The 19,766-nt window shown below is 40.7% G+C and overlaps 1 protein-coding gene and 1 non-coding gene across 2 annotated transcripts; both read right to left on the bottom strand.

The window, feature by feature from the left end:
• Window positions 1-2,139: 2,139 nt before the first annotated feature.
• Window positions 2,140-4,740, bottom strand: OR6X1 (olfactory receptor family 6 subfamily X member 1). Its single transcript, XM_068556036.1, is given in 3 exon segments — window positions 2,140-2,244; window positions 3,810-3,929; window positions 3,931-4,740. Coding segments are annotated over 3 exon segments (1,035 nt in total).
• A 12,028-nt stretch (window positions 4,741-16,768) lies between these two features.
• On the bottom strand, window positions 16,769-16,840 carry TRNAV-UAC (transfer RNA valine (anticodon UAC)). The gene has a single exon. It is a non-coding gene; the product is annotated as a tRNA-Val (tRNA).
• Between the last annotated feature and the right edge of the window lie 2,926 nt (window positions 16,841-19,766).

Genomic DNA, 19,766 nt, shown 5'->3' with positions numbered 1-19,766 from the left:
AATTAATTAACTGACATATTTTCATAAGATTCTTCTGGCCACTGAGGAGAACGAAGGGGTCCAAGAGCGGATGTGGAGAGGTAATTTAGGAAGCTGTATTATTGCAGGTTGTATTGAGGAGCAAAATTTGCCACCCCCAAAATGTGACTTTCTGGCATGAGGAGTACTTCAGGCTGATGATTTTTAAGAAACAGAGAACTCAAGAAGTCTTTCTCTTTATCTCCCCCTTAGCTGCCTAAAGAATTTAGATAAAGGGCCTGTGGGGTTCCCGGGCACAGAGGACTTTTTTTGTCCCCTGTTTCTTGTAGGCCAGACTCCAGCCTCCATGACCTTCCCTGAGTTCCAAAGGTCAGATTTGAACAGCTGCTAATGAAGGGAGGAGCCGCCAAGAAACCACCGAGGCCAGATTAAAGGGACCAGAGAAACATCAAGGTTAGGAGACCTGACCACCTGAGACGAGATTAAGGGAGGGCAGGCCCTGTGCACACCTGATCTTATCGGCAACCCCACCCTTGAACTGTTGTTATAAAACCCTCATCAGATCCTCCTGGGTTGGGACACATAGTTTTTCAGGGCAGGAGCCCGCTGTGGCCCCCTTTGCCTGGCAAAGCAATGAAGCTATCCTTTTCTACTTCACCCAAAACTCTGTCTCCCAGATTCGATCCAGCACCAGTGCAGAGAAGCCAAGCTTTTGGCATCATTTCCAGAATAGAGCTATCACCAGAAATGTCTGCAAAGATTATGGTATAGGTATGGTGGGGAAAGCTGGCAGGGCCTAGAGATCAGAGCCCACTCTGGGTCCCATTGTCTCTGCTTGGCCCACAAACATTTGTTTACTAAACATTTGCTTTTCCATCTCCTTGTGAATTGCCTTCTTCCCCTTTGAAGTCCCAAACCACTACCCCCAACTTCTTTTGTCTTTAGCTGAAGATGATTTTTAAGGTAAGGGCTTTGGCCTTTTTGGCAAGTTACTGGGTTTTCCTGGGTCTCTCCCATGTGTACATGTTATTAAACTTTTGTTTGATTTTCTCCTTTTAATCTGTCTCATGTCAATTTGTTTCTTAGACAAGCCAGAAGAACCTAGAAGGGCAGAAGAAAAACTCTTCCTCCCCAACAAGGTCAAGTGCTTGGACTAAAGCCTCAGTGTGGAGACGAGGAGGTTATTTCTTTAACAATATTTGATGGAGAGCAAAAAACTAATTTTTAGGAAAACAGCTGCTTCTGCACTTAGGATAGAGAGAGATTATCTTCCAAAAAATCAAAGAAATAGCTGGGGTAATTAGTGGAATGAGTTCAGCTGAAAGTGTGTGTAGGAGTTCTACTTACTTAGTTGTTCAGTCCAATACTAGCTGAATACCAAGTACACAAAGTAGATGGCTCTGAAAGAGCTATGTATATAATTGGAGTCATTTAAACTTGCAAGGAGAAATTTTAATTCACAGCATGGTGAACCAATTTTTCAGGCACTAGATACTTTGGTAAATATATAATCATCTCCAAATTTTTCTGTAGTGTACTTCAGATTTTCTTGTCTTAGATTTTTAAAATTTTATTTCTAACTTAGTTGGGTATTGTGAATACCTGATAAAAACAGATGAATTTAGAGAAACACCTTAAGGAAGAGAGCAGGGAATCTTTAGTCTAAGGCTCATTGAGAAAAGTGGTCTGTGGCCAGATAAGCTTGGGAAAGGCATATACTCTGTCCTCCTCTTGGGGTTTTGTAGTGCATATGAGGATCATTAGAACTGAAAAAGTCAAGTTGAATTTATTACTTGACAAGTAAGGGAGAGCTGTATCACTCAAATGTGACTTCTGTCTTTCTGAGTGTATGGTCAGGCCACTCAAGATGGCTGTTCTCTTGCTCTCTGTGCATTCCCTGCCCGACCAGTGCCTGCTTCATCTATATCTTACGCACAAGACTGACCTTCCACGTACTTGCCCCAGGGCCCCCCCCCCCATTCTTGTCAAAGTGGTGGTGAGGGGTGTGCCCCTCTGCTGGTTTCCCTGGTAACTAATGAGTCCACCTGACATCACTTTCTCTGTAACTGGTAATCTCCCCTTCTCCTCCGGGAACGAAGACTGCCACCATGTCCTGCCCGCCTCTCTGCACACTGTGGGGTGTCCCTCTAGGACCTTGCTTCAGACGTGTAAGATTCCCCCATCCATTAAACCATTGATGTCTCTGTTGCTGACTCTGGGTTCTTTGGTTGTTCTTAAAGCTAGGCAAGTGCAGGCCTTGTAGGCCTGCGGGGTGCAACCCAACACAGAGTTAAAAAGGGACAGGCTAGATCTAGGATAAGGAGAAGAAGTTTTGCACAAATAATGCATGGTAACGAAGCCATCATTTAATTGGTTAAGAAGAGGATTGCAAAGTCTCCTTTTGGAATGTTTGTAGCTCTGATTTACATCAGTAATTATGGATACAGTTCCTTTTTTTTTTTAAATTTAGTGAGAAAACTGGCATTTCTCTCCATATGTTACAATTCTCTTTACTTTTTAAATTTATTTTATTTTATTTTTATCTATTTTTTTGGCTGCGTTGGGTCTTTGTTGCTGCGCACCGGCTTTCTCTAGTTATCGTGAGCAGGGGCTACTCTTCGTTGCGGTGCGTGGGCCTCTCATTGCGGTAGCTTCTCTTGTTGTGGCACACGGGCTTCAGTAGTTGTGGCTCGCGGGGTCTAGAACGCAGGCTCAGTAGTTGTGGCACACGGGCCTAGTTGCTCCGCGGCATGTGGGATCTTCCCGGGCCAGGGCTCGAACCTGTGTCCCCTGCATTGGCAGGCAGATTCTTAACCACTGCACCACCTGGGAAGCCCTGGATACAGTTCTTAATAAAGCCACGATGATGTAGCAGGCCCTTTCATATGCTTAAGCCTGGGAGTTAGAAAAGAATTTTTTCAACATAGTATTGATAATTAAAGATTCGGAGATTTTTGAGTAGTGAAGGAACCTGCTTAACCTCTAACTCTGCATCTCCCCCAATTTGAATACTGAGCCCTGCGTTGAATAACTAATATATTGTGGAACACATCATAGAAACACTTGTCCATATTTAAGTGTACATTTTCAGGAACAAATCAACTCAAAAGCTCATTGACAAGGATTTGGCTCAGATAGCTCCACGAGCTGAACCTCATCATTAGAGCTACAGACAGAAAAATAATTAATATCCAGGGATCTGAGTAGGAGGTTGTTTATGATATTGTGTGGATGGGTCCTTAAGTAATTTCTTACTCTCTTGGAGAAAGCTGCGGTATATACATTTGCGGATGACATTTAGGCTCTGGAGCCCTAAGAAACAGTAGGGTGAAATGTGAAGTCTCAAGCTCTGGCGTGTTGTCTCTGTGGCCAGGGCTCCTCTTTTTTCCTCAAGACAGTGCTCCAGCTCCTGCAGGCACTGGAGGCAGACAACACTCTCCTTGGTGGCTTTGGGGGCTCCCATGTTGGTAAAGGAAACTCAGGTCTAAGGCAGGGCAACCTAGTAGTCTTCTTGTAGCCCATTTCATTCTTTTTTTTTTTTAGATTTATTTATTTATTTATTTTTGGCTGTGGTGGGTCTTCGTTTCTGTGCAAGGGCTTTCTCTAGTTGCGGCGAGCGGGGGCCACTCTTCATCGCAGTGCGCGGGCCTCTCACCGTCGCGGCCTCTCTTGTTGCGGAGCACAGGCTCCAGACGCGCAGGCTCAGTAGTTGTGGCTCACGGGCCCAGTTGCTCCGCGGCATGTGGGATCTTCCCGGACCAGGGCTCGAACCCGTGTCCCCTGCATTGGCAGGCAGATTCTCTGCCACTGCGCCACCAGGGAAGCCCCACCTCCTTGTTTCTAATTGTATAAATAAACGGATTCAGAAGGGGTGTGAGGATAGTATTCAGCACTGACACCACCTTATTCGTCTTAAAGGAGTGTGCTGTGGGTCTCAGGTACATGAACAAAAACAGCTCCGTAGAGCAGAGAGACAACGGTCAGGTGAGAAGCACAGGTAGAGAAAGCCTTCTGGCAGCCAGCGGCTGAAGGAATCTGTAGGATGGTGGACAGGATATAGACGTAAGAAATCATAGTGAAGATGAGTGACCCTGGGATCACCAGGATGGTTGCCAAGAGACCCAGGAGCTCCAAAACGTTTGTGTCTGCATAGGTTGCTCTCAGGATGGGACCAGCATCACAGTAGAAGTGATTGATGACATTGTTGCCACAGAACGGCAACTGGATGAGCAGCACCATGTGACAAAAGACAAGGGTGAAGCCTGCCACCCAGGATCTGAGGGCCAGTTGCAGGCAGAGTTTGCTGGTCATGATGGTGGGGTAGCAAAGGGGCTTGCAGATGGCCAGGTAACGGTCAAAAGACATGACGGTGAGGATGAAGAACTCAGTGGTGCCGAGGAAGAAGTGGAAGAAGGCCTGCAACAGGCAGCAGGGGGTGCAGATAGCTGTTCTTGCCACCACAAAGGTTTCTAGCAGTTTGGGGATGACTGTGGTGGTGTACCAGATCTCCAGGAAGGACAGGTTGCAAAGGAAGAAGTACACTGGAATTTGTAGCCTGGGCTCAGCCCAGACAACGGCGATAATGAGCCCGTTGCCTGCAAGGGTTAACATGTAGATGAAAAATATCACTGTAAAGAAAGGGATTTGTAGTCCTTGGATACCAGGAAAGCCTAGGAGGATGAACTCTGTGATTGCAGTGCCATTTCTCATGTCCCCTGATACTCTAGAAAGACAGGCAGGAAAGTAGCTCCTTAGAATCATACACTCAAATACAGTTCAGACCAAAAAAAGGAGGATTCTGATTCTATTTAAGGTCCTTCATGACACTGCCCCCATGCACATACACACTAAGCTCTCCTTCCTTACTTGCCAGCTAAACCAGCTGTTAATGGACTTTGAAAAGTACACTCAATGAGTGGAAAAGTACTTTTTCACCCCTATACAGCTATGAGAATAATCATTGTAATGTGATGACTTATCTGTCTGTAATCTACACGATTATTTTAAATGAGCAGTGTATATAATGGTATGTCTACATATCCCCAGCTGTAGGTCCATAAGAAGTAAATCACACTCTCATATTATGTTCTGAAAGAAAATTCTTAACTTATATCACAAATAAATTTAAGAAAGCTGATTTTATACAGATACACATATATAATATTATTTTTATGTAACTAAAAATCATTACTATTATATATTAGCGGTGAGATACAACTTAGATAATAGAACAGATGTTTTTCTAAAGAACCCCCTTCCAAATTCTAATTCAGACTCATTTTTTAAAAGTCAACTAAAAAAATCTTCAAAATTCAATGAATAGAATTGCTTAGCAAGTAGGGAAATGTACTAAACTTTAATTCAAAATTCCAAGACCAACTGAATCAGGGCCTAATATAGAGCAAAACCTAATAAATGTATATTGGATAAAGATCTGTAGACACAAACCTAACAAAGTGAAGAGGCTAGCAAATGCTAAGGATAACAAACTGGAAATCCTGGAAAGTACATCTTATCAAAATCTTCCATTGTAACTAAGTACATTTCTATACCACGTAAAGCATTCCTGTTTGTATACGCAAATTCATAGGCTGAGCACTTTCTTTCTGTTTCACTAAAATTCACTAGAAAATAGTAAAATTATTTCCTCTTATCGAGGATATTCTTTCATATGGTTCTTTTTGCAATGGGTGAGATAAATTACTATGAAATGAACTGCCCAATTTTCAAAGTATATAGGAAATTTAGTATAAAGAGGCAGGTCACAGTTGATTGATAGTTTGCTTAATTTTATCCCCATATGAGAGAGCACCAGTTCTCTGAGAACTTAGGGTAGAAAAATACTTCCTTTCCCTCCCATCTCTTTTCTAGACCAAGAGAAGTTATTTTTTTGTCTGTAATGTCACAAGCTCCAGTTCTTTTCCATGAAACGATAAGATTCAGAGATGTATTTGAATTTGTACTAATGGCCAGTATAGCTGGCCATGAACCTGGTCCCTCTAAACAGAGTAGATATAGGTTTATATTCATTCCCCATACAGAGGACAGTGGCATTTTCTCTGGGCCAATACAAAATTTCTAAGGGCTAAACGTTTCACAATTTGGGGAATTAGACCTATTTATTCCACAGGCATTTGTTGAGAGTTTACTATGTTCCGAGTCCTGATAGGGCATTAGGGAACCTGACGTTTAGAGAGGGAGAGAGCCCACGCCCACATACAATGATTACAACATAAGCCAGTGAGTGAAAATGTAGAGTTGTGCACAGATTGGCTTGGGAACAGCCAGAAGAGACCCCTTACCCAGCCTAGGTGGAGGTTAACGAAGGTTTTCTAGAGAGGGAGGTGCCGAAGCTGAGTCCTAGAGGAGTTCAACAGGAAAAGAGAGTGGGGTATGGAGGGGAAATGCATTCCAGACAAGAATCTAATTAACTTCTGTGAAATTGAACTGGAGCAGAGAATCCAACTGGAGCAGAGAATCCAACGTGAGCTGAAGCTGGAGTCAGGCTTGTCCAGGCACTTCTGATAAGCTAACAGGTGGGACAAGCCTCCTGGAAGTCAGTTTCCAGAATGGATTCACGAGGTTTTTTTTTGGCGGGGGGAGAACCTTGAGTCAGGGAGTTTGCCAACATGAGACAAATGTGTGTGTGTGTGTGTGTGTGTGTGTGTGTGTGTGTGTGTAAAATATGGTGTCAGCCCTCTTCTCCAGCACATGTGCTTGTTTACACTTTATGGAGGAAGGGGCTGCAGGTGGTGACTGAATGAGCTCTTTCAAGATTCTGGAGTGACACGGTCAGGACCTTGAGGGTAGCATCCAAACTCCTTAGCATGACATTCAAGGACACTGATGATCTGGTCTTATTTACCTGATCTTCCAGCCTGATCTTCTACCATATTTTTTCCTTTCCCTTCCCCATTCTATGCTCCATACTTATTGAATTACCCAGGTTCAGAGTTTGGCAAACTATGGCCCTGTTTTTGTAAATAAAGTTTTACAGGAACCACACTAATTCGTTTACATATTACCTTTGGCTGCTTCTGTGCTAGGATGGCAGAGCTGAGTAGTCGCAACGAGGCCAGATGGCCCCCAAAGCAAAAATATTCACTATCAGGCCCTTTACAGAAACAGTTTGCTGACCCCTGCTCTAGTTCCCTGAAAGTGCCAGACTTGCTTTTGTCTCCTAATCATTGTTAGAATTTGTAGAATCATTGTTTTTTGCCTAGAATACCCTTCCCCAATCTCTTCATTATTTGACTAAGTCCTGTCTGACTTCAGATGTCAGCTGAGGAGCCACCTCCTGGGAAGCCTTCTCTGACTTCCCACCTCCAGTCTAGTAAAGGTGCTACTCTTATGTGCTTCCATAATGCCCTGGGCTTATCTATATCCGAACACTTAGAAAATTGTACTTACTGTTTCCTTGGCTTCCTCCGTAAACTCTAAGGCCCTTGAGGGCAGCAATAGTATCTGTAGGACCTAAGCATAGAACTTGGCACAAAATAAGCCCTCAAAAGATGTTTTCTGAATGATTATATAAGTGGAAATTTTGTTGTCCCCAGTTACCTATAAGTTTATGTAAACCGATATATGCCTATGCTTACAAAATGCTACCATCTATATATTTCAAATGCTGGAGACGTTATAACAGGAACTGTTTGCTAAATCATTTGTCTCCGAGTCTGCTGCTACTCCCAGCTTTTCTTTTGTAAGTTTCGCCACATGCAAACCTTTCTGCTCCGTTTTTCCCTAATCAGGGATATGTGTTTCCTACTGTGTTCTGGTTATTCTCCCAGCTCTCCAGACTGCCCTGAGTACAGATATCTTTCTTAACCCACTTAATGCTCCATGGCTTGAGATGAAGTTGAATCATTTTTTTCTGAGCTGTGTTGTTGCTATCAAGCATCCTTCCTGTTTCTTAATCTTTTCATGGTCTCAAAAGAAGAATAAAAGTAGAAAAGTATTAATATATTTCTTTTCTGGATTTGGGCTAAGAGCAAATGTCCCAAGCTTTGTTTTTTGTTTTGTTTGCTTATTCATTTTGTTTTTTAATTGTTGATAAAGACCAACATCAGTTTTTTAAAGACTTTGATCATATAGTCAATTTGAAGATGTTCAATGGTTACAGTCTTAAAGCAGGGGCACTCAGAAGTGCATCAAGGATCACTACTTGGCGAACTGTACTAAGCTGGGATGAGAACAGAGACAACCGGTTTGAAACTCATCCCAGGGATTGATGGTTTTGGGTAAGATGCAGTAAATTAAGACCATTTTTATTTAGGAAGGTCCAAGTCATTGTTATGACTTTCTGCATGAGACTGAAATTCATTTATTGGAAATTATATCAAGGCTTCAAGGCATCAAGGCTACTGTATCTATTCATTCCAGAGAAAAGCAGAACTTTTCTCCAAATGGTACTCTTCCTCTCTCTGTGGCATCACGATACTCACAGCACTAACGATTCCCAGGGAAACACTTTGGTCCTGAGGTGTGTCCTGTCCACGGGTGGACTGAAAGACAAGGAGAGACTGGTTATAAAGGCAGTCTAATTGAAACAGAAAAATTTCCTTCTCCTTTTGCACAAGGGAAATGAATCTTTCTAGAATTTAAGGCAAATGCCGTTCTACATCACTGAATTCTATTCATAAAGCTTTCAAGAAATGGCAAGACTTCTGTAGCATTTAGGAGAATTGTACTGAAAGTGATTAGTAGATCAGTTCACACTGGTCTAGGTCAAGATTTCCTCTCTCACAATAACGATTTGTTAGTGGGGCATTGTCATTGATTCCTCTGGGACATTGGTCTCTATAGATGTGCTTCAGAGACTCCCAGGAGAAAAGGGAGAACTCACTAAATGTTTATTCATAAGTCAAGTTGAGGAATTTGCAGTTTTCTAAATTCTAATTGGTACCAATCATCCCTGCACTCCTGAGATAATTAAAGTCTGAGAAGCAAGGATGTTATGAGTTTTAGATCTTGAATTTCTCTGTTTCTCCAAGAAGAGAAATCAGTGGTCTCAATAATTAAATGGGATCCGCTAATGAACTGAACTGAATCAAGGCTAGGAAATTTGATTAATAATATGAAAAATGGCCAGGTATTAAGGAATGCAAGAGTAACAGAACTGTGTTTGATTTTCTTATGAACTATCTTATGGTGAGAAGTGAAAAGACAAGACCCTAAAGTGTTGAGGGTCATACAGAGAGTGGATGGATATAGCATGTATGTTGCTAACTGTTGGGGGAGACTCTTTGTAAAACAGGAAGATACAGTTGGAATTATAACCTAAAGAAATAAACTTTAATGAGGTATAACTTACATAGAATAAAATGCAGTCATTTTAAGTTCATTATTTAACGAATTCTGACAGATGCATACACCTGTGTAACCACCACTTCTATTAAGGTTCAGAATGTCCTCAGCACTCCAGAAAGTTCCTTTGTGTCCATTTTCAGTTGGTCTAACTCAAGCCCTCTGTCCCACTGCAACCACCACCACAATCTGATATGATTTCTATGTCTATAGATTTCTTGACTGCCATATGGTTTTATATTAAACCATACAATATATATACTCTTTTGTGTCTGGATGCTTTCACTTAGCAAACTATCTTTGAGATTCATCCATATTGTTGAGTATAAAAAGTTAATTCCAAAAAAAAAAAAAAAAAAAAAGTTAATTCCTTTAACTGCTAAGTAGTGTGTTCCATTGCATGAGTATATCACCTTTTTTTCCCGCACCACACGGCTCGTGGGATGTTAGTTCCCTGACCAGGGATCGAACCCGGGCCCTCAGCAGTGAAAGCGCAGAGTCCTAACCACTGGACCATCAGAGAATTCCCTATATCACACCTTTTAAATTCATTTACTAGTTGATGAGTTTTTGAGTTGTTTCAGTTTTGATTATTATATATAAAGCTGTGGTGAACACTCATGTAGGCATTTTTTTGTGAGCATATGCTTTTATTTACTTGAGATTAATGATTAAGACAGAATTTCCTAAGGATGAGGTAAGAGTATGTTTAATTTTTTAAGAAAGAGCCAACTGTTCTCCAGTGAGGTTGCACCATTTTACAGTTCCATCAACAAATGTATGAGAGTCCTAGTGGCTCCATATTTCATCAATATTTATTATTATTATTTTTTAAAAGACATATCATAGGAGTAAAGTTTTCTCTTTATTAATTTAATTTGTGTTTCTGTGATGACTGGTGATGTTGAGCACATTTTCATACGCACATTTCATGTGACTGTTCATATACAACTCTTATGGAGAATTAGTTTAAATCTTTTGTCTATGTAAAAATTAGATTGATTTTCCCTTTATTACTGTCATAAAAGTTTTAAATTCTAGATATAAGTCCTTTGTCAGATGAAAACTTGAGAATATTTTTTGCCAGTCTGTAGCTTACTGTTGATTTTCTTTATATTTTGATATACAGAAGTTTTTAATTTTTGAGATCTAATTTATCACTTTTTTTCTTCTTATGGTTTGTATTTTTTTTTTTGGCATCTTGCCAAAAAAATTTTGCCTACCCCAAGATTGCAAAGATTTCCTTCTATGTTTTCTTTTAGATGTTAAGGTCTATGTAATTTGAGTTAATTTTTAACATTACTTGTGGTGAAGGTCTGATGGCAAAATTTTTTCTCAGGTTTTTGTTTGTTTGAAATGTATTTACATGCCCTTCATTTTGAAAAATATTTTTGCTGTGTGAGAGCATTCTAGATAGACACTTTATTCTACCTCCCAAGTAATTTAAAGATATTTTTCCATTTTCTTTTTGCTTGCATGGTTTTGAGTGAGATATCAGCAGTATTATGTACGTGTGTTGTAACATGTATATGTGTGTTTTAACCTCTGATTGCTTTAAATATTTTTATTATTGATTTTTGGCAATTTAATTATGATATGTATAGGAGAATTTTCTTTTGTCTTGCTCAGTATTTGTTGAGCTTTGTGAACAAGTGAATTTATATTTCTCATCCAATTTTGAAATTTTTTTGTCACTATATCTTTTTTGTCCTCCAATTATACATGCATTAGGTTGCTGGATATTGTCCCACAGGCCACTGAGGCTATATTCACTTTGTTTTTAGCTTTTATCTCTCCTCTGACATGCGGCTTGGATAGTTTTTACACTTAGTCTTCAAATTCTTTTATTATGAAGTGCTGAATCAGCTATTAAACTAATCCAGTAAAATTTTGCTTCAGCTCTCTGTGTTCTTCAGTTATATTTGCTTCTTTTTTTATATTTTTCATTTCCTTCCTCATGTTCATATTTTAAAAAATCTTAGAACATATTTACCAAAGCTATTTCAAATTCCTTGTCTTATAATTCTATCAACTCTATTATTTCTGGTTGTGTTGCTATTATTTTTGTCTAGGAAGTTTTGATTGGATGTTGAACATTTAAACGTTGTTGAATGTCTGTGTCTTTTCTTTCTTTAAAGAAAGTATTACTTTCTTTAAAAAGTATTGTAGTTTGTGAAATAATGCCATTTGCAGCAACATCGATGGACCTAGAGATTATCATACTAAGTGAACTAAGTCAGAGAAAGACAAATATCACATGATACCATTTATATGTGGAATCTAAAAAAATGATACAAATGAACTTATTTACAAAACAGACACAGACTCACAGACTTAGAAAACAAGCTTATGGTTACCCAAGGGGAAAAGTGCGGGGGAAGTCTAAATTAAGAGGTTGGGATTAACATATACAAACTACTATATGTAAAATAGATAATCAACAAGGACCTACTGTATAGCACAGGGAACTCTACTTGATACTCTGAAATAACCTATATGGGAAAAGAATTTGAAAAAGAATATATATATATATATATATATATATATATATATATATATATATATATATGAATCACTCTGCTGTACACCTAAAACTAACACAACATTGTAAATCAACTATACTCCAATAAAAAAAAGTATTTTAGCTTGTATTGACAGGCTGTCAGTTTATTTGTGGATTTACTTGATTATTTCAAGAATTTCTTTTAAAGCTTTCTTAGGGCACATTAGGGTAGACTTTATTTTAGGGCCAACTTCTCTCTACTGATAAGGCATGGGGTCTCTAAGGCACTGGGTGTTCAATGAGGTCCTTCCACCCTGTTGCTTGAATCTCAAACATCTAATACTCTGTAAGTTCTGTAGTTGTTTAGCTTTCGACTCCCCAGTACTTGTTATTTCTCTTATAGTTGTTCTTTGCCTGGATTTGTGGAGTCTCAACCTATTCATGCATATATAGCTCATTATTTTTAGCTATAAACTAAGAAAACACTCTTGCAGATTTCTGAAGATTTTTCTTTACATAGATACCTCCTTTTATGTACTCTGTTCCTCAGCTGCTTCAGCCTTCTTTAACTCTGAACTTTGTCTCTTTACCTCCGTGAGACTGCTGTGTCCTGCGTGGGTTTGCCGTCTATACACTGGTATCTAACAGACACCTCCAGGTGGACAGCCCCGGCTATTTTATGGCTCAACTAATTTTTCTCCCTTCTCTCATAGATCAACACCCTTGATTTCTTATTGTCCAATGTCTGAAAATAGTTGTTTCATGTATTTTGCCTAATTTTCCTTAAGAGTTTTTTTTTTTTAAATGTTTGGCTGCGTTGGGTCTTTGTTGCTGCACGCAGGCTTTCTCTAGTTGCAGAGAGCAGGGGCTTCTCTTTGTTGTGGTGCGCGGGCCTCCCATTGCGGTGGCTTCTCTTGTTGCGGAGCACAGGCTCTAGGCATGCGGGCTTCAGTAGTTGTGGCTCGCAGGCTCCAGAGCGCAGGCTCAGCAGCTGCAGCGCACGGGCCTAGTTGCTCCGCGGCATGTGGGATCTTCCTGGACCAGGGCTTGAACCCATGTCTCCTGCGTAGGCAGGCGGATTCCCAACCACTGCACCACCAGGGAAGCCCTCCTTAAATGTTTATGGTGGGATGGTTAGTCTAGTAGGGTTACTTTGTTATGGCTATTTATTGAATTCTTACAAAATTTATTGAATGCCAATTTGAAAGTGCAGTCGTCCCAAGAGATGATTTATTCAGAATTAGAGAGACTTGAGAGAGTTCAAAAGCAAGGAGAGGGAATTCTCTGGCAGTCCATTGATTGAGACTCTGTGCTTTCCCTGCTGAGGGAACGGGTTCGATCCCTGGTTGGGGAGCTAGGATCCCACAAGCTGTACAGTATGGCAAAAAAAAAAAAAAAATCAAAAGCAAGGAAGGCAGCATGAGGAGGGAGAAGATGGTGACCTTAGAGAAGGATGTTACGTAGCAGAAGTTAAAAAAAGAATCACATATCCTATTTATGTATTCAGTTATTAGTGTTAATTTTATTGTTAGTATTATTGATATTCTTTTCTTGTCATTTCACAGAGCATCCTTGATCAAATACTCTGCTTTCTTTGGCAACTGCACCTCCCTTCCCTCTGCCAAATTGACTCATTTTCCTCTTCCTTAAGAAGGCACAATTCTCTATCTTAAAAACAAAACTTTGATCACCTAACTGTCCTGGATTTACTTTATTGCAAAATATCTTAAGTAATATGTATTTTAGTGTCCTGAGATTTGTTTTCCACTTCATAATTTTACTGAATTTATATACTTAAGACAATTCTTTAATTTTCTTATTATCTTTCAAATCCAAAGGGATTTTCTTAGTGCTCATGAAAAAAAATCAATCTGTAGTTGTCAATACCACTGACTACCTCCTTTTTGGAACTCTCTTCTCTCCTGCCTTTTATGACATTACACACTCTTGTCTTCTCTGTCTCTTCCTCCTTCACCTTGTCTTTTATTCTTAAGGGGAGAACCTCAGTTTTTCTTAACTTATTCTTTCTTTTGTGTAAAGCTAGTCAGTCCCAGTACTGACCAGAATATATTCAATTAGATATCCTGTTTAAACAAGAATTCTTTTGATCCATGTGTGGAATAAAATAATAAAACCCTACTGAACTCATCTATATGTTTTGATCAGGCCATGCTTTTATATAGTATTCAGCAAACTTCTTATCTATCTTGTAGTATTTGGATATTTAAATCAGACTGCTAGATCATATATCATGATGTAATTTAGGTCTGAGAGCTGCAATGGGAAACAAAGCCCATTCATAATGGGAATTTTTGGGAATATTTATAAATATTTTATAAATATTTATTATAAATATTATAAATATTAAAATATTATATATTTTATTAAAATATTATGTATATTATATCTGTAATATATAAAATATTATATATTTTAAAGTATTAAAATATTATAAATATTTATAAATATTTTATGGGAATATTTATAAATATATTTGGAAGCTGAGGTGGTCCTTGAATGAAGTGAATTACAGGAAATCACTCCGTAAACTCTGAGAGAAAAATCACCACGTGTAAGAAATCTGGTAAGGTAGGGTTGGCTTATCAGCAGGACAGATACAGTGATGTTCCAAGTACAGGATGAAGTGATGCTTGTCCACTGTCCTGACCCAGCCATTTTTCCCTTGCTCCCCTCATGTTCTCTTCTGGTATGCTTGTGTGTTGGGGAATGAGAGGACCAGGATTAAATGGAGAACTTTATTATGAGGGAACCAAATAGCCATAGGAACTGTTACTAGGAATTGTTGGGGAAGGAAAATGTTCCTCCTACCCTTCTAGGTTCTTTGACTGGTCTAATAATCAGATTGACGTAAGAGAGATTAACAGGAAAAAAACAACCAGAAGTTTAATAACATGTATACCTTCCGTATACATGGGAGAGACCCAGGACGCTGAGTAACTCACCAAAACGGCCAAAGCTGCTGAAACTGTGCAACTCAGACTGGGACTTGAACCCAGATTGGGACTTGAACCCAAGGTCTTTTAATTGAGGTCACACAACTGGTCTCAGGACTTAATGAAGCTCAGGTTCTTGATGTCTCACTGCAGAAAGAATTCAGTGAGAGACACAGTGATAGGTAACAAGTGGATTTATTTAGAGAGAAACACACTCCAGAGACAGAGTGTGGGCCATCTCAGAAGGTGAGAGGTCCCGAAATATGGAGTGGTTAGTTTTTATGGGCTGGGTAATTTCATAGGCTAATGAGTGGGAGGATTATTCCAACTATTTCAGGGAAGGGGCAGGGATTTCCAGGAATTGGGCCACCGGCCACTTTTTCACCTTTTATGGTTGGCTTCAGAACTGTCATGGCACCTATGGATATGTCATTTAGCATGCTGATGTATTACAATGTGTGTATAATGAGTTCAAGGTCTACTGGAAGTCCAATCGTCCACCATATTGGACCTAGTTGGTTTTTTTTTTTTTAAAGATTGATTGATTGATTGATTGATTGCTATGTTGGGTCTTTGTTTCTGTGTGAGGGCTTTCTCTAGTTGCGGCAAGCGGGGGCCACTCTTCATCGCGGTGCGCGGGCCTCTCACTATCGCGGCCTCTCTTGTTGCGGAGCACAGGCTCCAGACGCGCAGGCTCAGTAGTTGTGGCTCACGGGCCTAGATGCTCCGCGGCATGTGGGATCTTCCCAGATCAGGGCTCGACCCCGCGTCCCCTGCATTAGCAGGCAGATTCTCAACCACTGCGCCACCAGGGAAGCCCCAGACCTAGTTGGTTTTAACCAGTTTTTGTCATGTCCTACAGCTATGTCATTCTTTTAAAGGTTGTGCCCTGCCCCTTTCCCTCCTGTTTCACCACCACCTAAAACACCATCTTCAGCTAAAGACAAAAGATGTTGGGATTGGGTGGAGCCAGTTAAGGGAGGTTACCAGGAAAAGCAGATTAAACGAGGGTAAAGTTGTTATACAAATTTAAGTTCTTGCGTTCTGCATTGATAAGAGTTTCTAGGGACAAGGTCATCCTCCCTCTTCCTGGTACAGGGATGGAGACCCTTCCAAATGAACATTTCCCCTACACATGTAAATGTCTCTTACAAAAGGGTAACTTCTACTTAGTTTTCAGAGCTTCTCCCATGTCTGCACTTTCTTTAAAATAATCAGCCTAAAATAATCCTTATGCCAAAGAGACATACAGTAAGTCCCTACATATGAACCTTCAAGTTTCGAACTTTCAAAGATGCAAACATGGTGCTTCCCTGGTGGCGCAGTGGTTGAAAATCTGCCTGCCAATGCAGGGCACACGGGTTCGAGCCCTGGTCTGGGAGGGTCCCACATGCCGCGGAGCAGCTAGGCCCGTGAGCCACAATTACTGAGCTTGAGCGTCTGGAGCCTGTGCTCCGCAACAAGAGAGGCCGTGATAGTGAGAGGCCCGCGCACCGCGGTGAAGAGTGGCCCCCACTTGCCGCAACTGGAGAAAGCCTTCGCACAGAGACGAAGACCCAACACGGCCAATAAATAAATAAATAATTAAAAAAAAAAAAAGATGCAAACATGCACTCGCATGTCCAATCACGTAAGTTAGTTCACGTGTCTGGCGTACACTGTCACATGCGTGCACCCTCTACACAAGTGGTTGTGCTTTTGTGTACTTTACTGTACAGTACTGTGTAGAGTACAGTAGTACAGTATCTTTATTTCAAGCCCAGGATGTCCGGAAGCAAGCGTAAAAGCAGCGGTGATGTAGCTGGTACTGCTAAGAAGTGCCAAGGGATAACGATGGAAACAAAAGTGAAAATAATTGAGAAAGTGGAGCAAGGCGAAAAGGTGGAATTGGAGGCCCAGAGAAAGGATGAAGAGAGACAAGAGGAAGAAGAAGTAACTGAAGAATCTGATTTTGGACACACACAGCAGTGAGCAGTAGCTTGCAGTAAACAACAGCAGTGAGCAGTAGCTGGAAGCAAGACCTTAGTTCCCTGACAGGGAATCGAACCCTGGTCACCTGGGTGTAAACCAGGAGTCCTAACCGCTAGACCACGAAGGCCAGAGGCTAGAGCCTACATCACAGTCCTTGCCTGCCTTGACAAGAAAATTCTGACAAGGAGGTGGAAGATAAAGAGGAAAGTAAAGCATTTATTGGAAAAGCAGAGTACGTGCAGAAAGACGCATGGGCAAACTCTGCGAGGGAGTTGTGAGAGTCGTGCCTTTGGAAAGCTTAAATCATTTATAAGGGGACAGTTTTCTGGGTCTATGTCTTCCCTCTGGCCAATCATCTTGTTTTGCCTCCCTTGCTAATTTGTCTCAGGACCCTCCCCTAAGTGTGCACACACCCCTCAGCCAAGATGGATTTTAGTGCAAGGGCGTCTGGGAGGAAAGTAGCAAGACTTACTGTGGGATGGCGTCCCCTGCCTTTTGACCCCCAAGTAGCCCTTCTGCGCATGTGCAGTGTCTCCCTTGCCCCAAGGAGGGGGAATATGTGATCTCTTGATCCTTTACTCCTACAGGGTTTAGCCCCTCTCTGTTCCTGCCATGACTGTTATCTTAAGGTGTCCACAGGAGACAAAGCCTGGCTATTTACCCTGTTTCTGTTGTTATTTCTATTTCAGAGAGCAAACAGGAGGCTGACTGTAAATGCCTAACCTGGAGCCCACCTATCTCCTGTCTCAGGAAATGCAAACAGGAGGCTAGTTCTAAGTGTCCGGCCTGAAGCCCACCTTTTTCCTGCCCCATGAAATGTGAATGGGAGGCCAGTTGTAAATGCCTGACCTGGAGCCCGCCTATCTCCTGTCTCAAACCGAAGAGATTCATGATGCAGGAAATGGCAAGGGGATTTTCTTTATTTGAGGAGGCACTGTTAGTTTTTGAGGCACAGGACTCGAACACAGAACGGTACACGAAGGTTGCAGCAGCCGTTCAGAATGCAATCCAGTGCTACCGTGTCATCTATGATGAGAAAAAAAGAGCTACTACCCAGACATCACTGGATCGTTTTTTCAAGAGGGTAGATAGAATTGAATCCAGCAAGGAACCAGAACCTGTGCCATCAACATCAGGTGTGAGTGAAATTGCAGCTTGTCCTCCGTCTCCTATTGCTGACGATCCTTCAGCTCTACCGTCTCCCACCTCCTCTCCCTTCTCCAGTCAGCAACTCTTCTTGCCTGTTCACTCGATGCCAGCCCCTGTGTGCCAGCTGTTGTACTGTACTACTGTACTTTTCAAGGTACTGTACTGTAAGATTAAAAATGTTTATTTTTTGTGTTTGTTTGTTATGTATTATTTGTGTGAAAAGTGTTTTAAACCTATTACAGTACAGTACTATGTAGCCGATTGTGTTAGTTGGGTACCTAGGCTAACTCTGTTGGACTTACGAACAAATTGGACTTATGAAGATGCTCTTGGAACAGAATTCGTTTGTATGTCAGGGACTTACTATATTTTGGGGCGATAAATTCTGCTCCCCTACAGAATACTCTCCAGGCTGACTCACCTGGGTGCCATGATCTGAGAGAACAGGACTAGAGGTTTTTCTAGCAAGCACTGGAATATGTGATGTGAGGACAAATACAAATATAAGAGGCTAATTCTCCCTGTTGAAAATAAGGGAAGAGACTTCTTTCTTCTCCCTTTTCTTGGAGCACATACTTTAGAAAACTTCTAACTGTAAGGTCTTTCTTTGTCTCGTTGAAATGTATATAAATTTTTTAGAAGCTAAGTAAGCCTCTTGCCACCTTTCTGACCCAGAACTGTCTTTCTCAAGGACCTGGGAGCCATCTCTTTGAAATGTAAACTGCAAGGGAGATAGAGCTCTCTCTCACAGTTTCTGTGGGAGGGTAGAAGCCTAACTGACTTGGGTGTTTTCCTCCAAGTTGCAAAACTCTCTCCTGTCATAAAGATACGAGAAGTTTGTTTTTCCTCTGGATAAATCCAATTAGCGAACACAGATGGTCACTCGAATTACCAGATGAATCTAGGATGAACTATGTCTTACAAATTGTGCTGTCAAATCTTCTTGCTTGGAGACTAGTTACTGTTTATCTTGAAAATATGTATGTAATGGATTGTGTTTGCTTGGTTATATGAAAGGTTGAGGTTTCTTTCTGTTTTTGCAAACTCTTAGCGGGTTGCCTATGATACGCATCATATTCTGGTTTAATGCTTATTTAATAATAAAAGTATTTTCTTTCTCTACTGCCTTTGTGGAGAGGTTTTCTGGGCTGGGAGATTTTGTTTTTAATTATATTTCCCCAACAATGGATAATGGAGGAGAAGCAACATTTAAAATGTTCAGAGCCAGAAGCAAGAGCAAGAGTGAGTCTGTGAAAAATTCTTCCCAACATTGGTCACATGAGACTGTAAGCAGACAGTATCATTGATGTCTACTCAAGGCAGAAATTCTCTACCATCAGGCGTATTCTCTGCAATGCAGCATATACTATCACAAAGGCACTGTAGCAGTTTATCTTAAATTTGACAGAATCATATACATTTATGCATTACAAATAATATGTTGTGAAGCAAAAAGTGACTTCTTTAAAACGTAAATAAATTAAAAATACACTTCAGTTAACCATGTTAGAGGAAATCTAAAGGTATATATGTTATTAAACTTCTGGTTGTTTTTTTCCTGTTAATCTCTCTTATGTCAATTTGATTATTAGACCAGTCAAAGAACCTAGAAGGGCAGGAGGAATATTTTCCCGTGTCCCCTGCATTCGCAGGCAGACTCCTAAACACTGTGCCACCAGGGAAGTCCCTGGGCATCCTGTTTCTATCCTGAGTTTCCTCAGGGCTCACCATCTGGGGCGGCTGTAACGTGGTGGTTTGATGGCTGCAACATCCTTTGTTTACTGATATGGCAGGCAGGATTTTAGTTCACAATATTATAATGGTTAAACATTGGTTTTGAGGCTAATAAAAGGAAAGAAGTTTACCTGCTTGGACCTTGGTTTTCTAGGAAGTTAGGGCTGAAG

Source organism: Eschrichtius robustus, chromosome 11 (genome assembly GCF_028021215.1).
Source record: "Eschrichtius robustus isolate mEscRob2 chromosome 11, mEscRob2.pri, whole genome shotgun sequence".
Classification (NCBI taxonomy): Eukaryota; Metazoa; Chordata; class Mammalia; order Artiodactyla; family Eschrichtiidae; genus Eschrichtius; species Eschrichtius robustus.
This window is presented reverse-complemented; position numbering and strand designations above follow the sequence as displayed.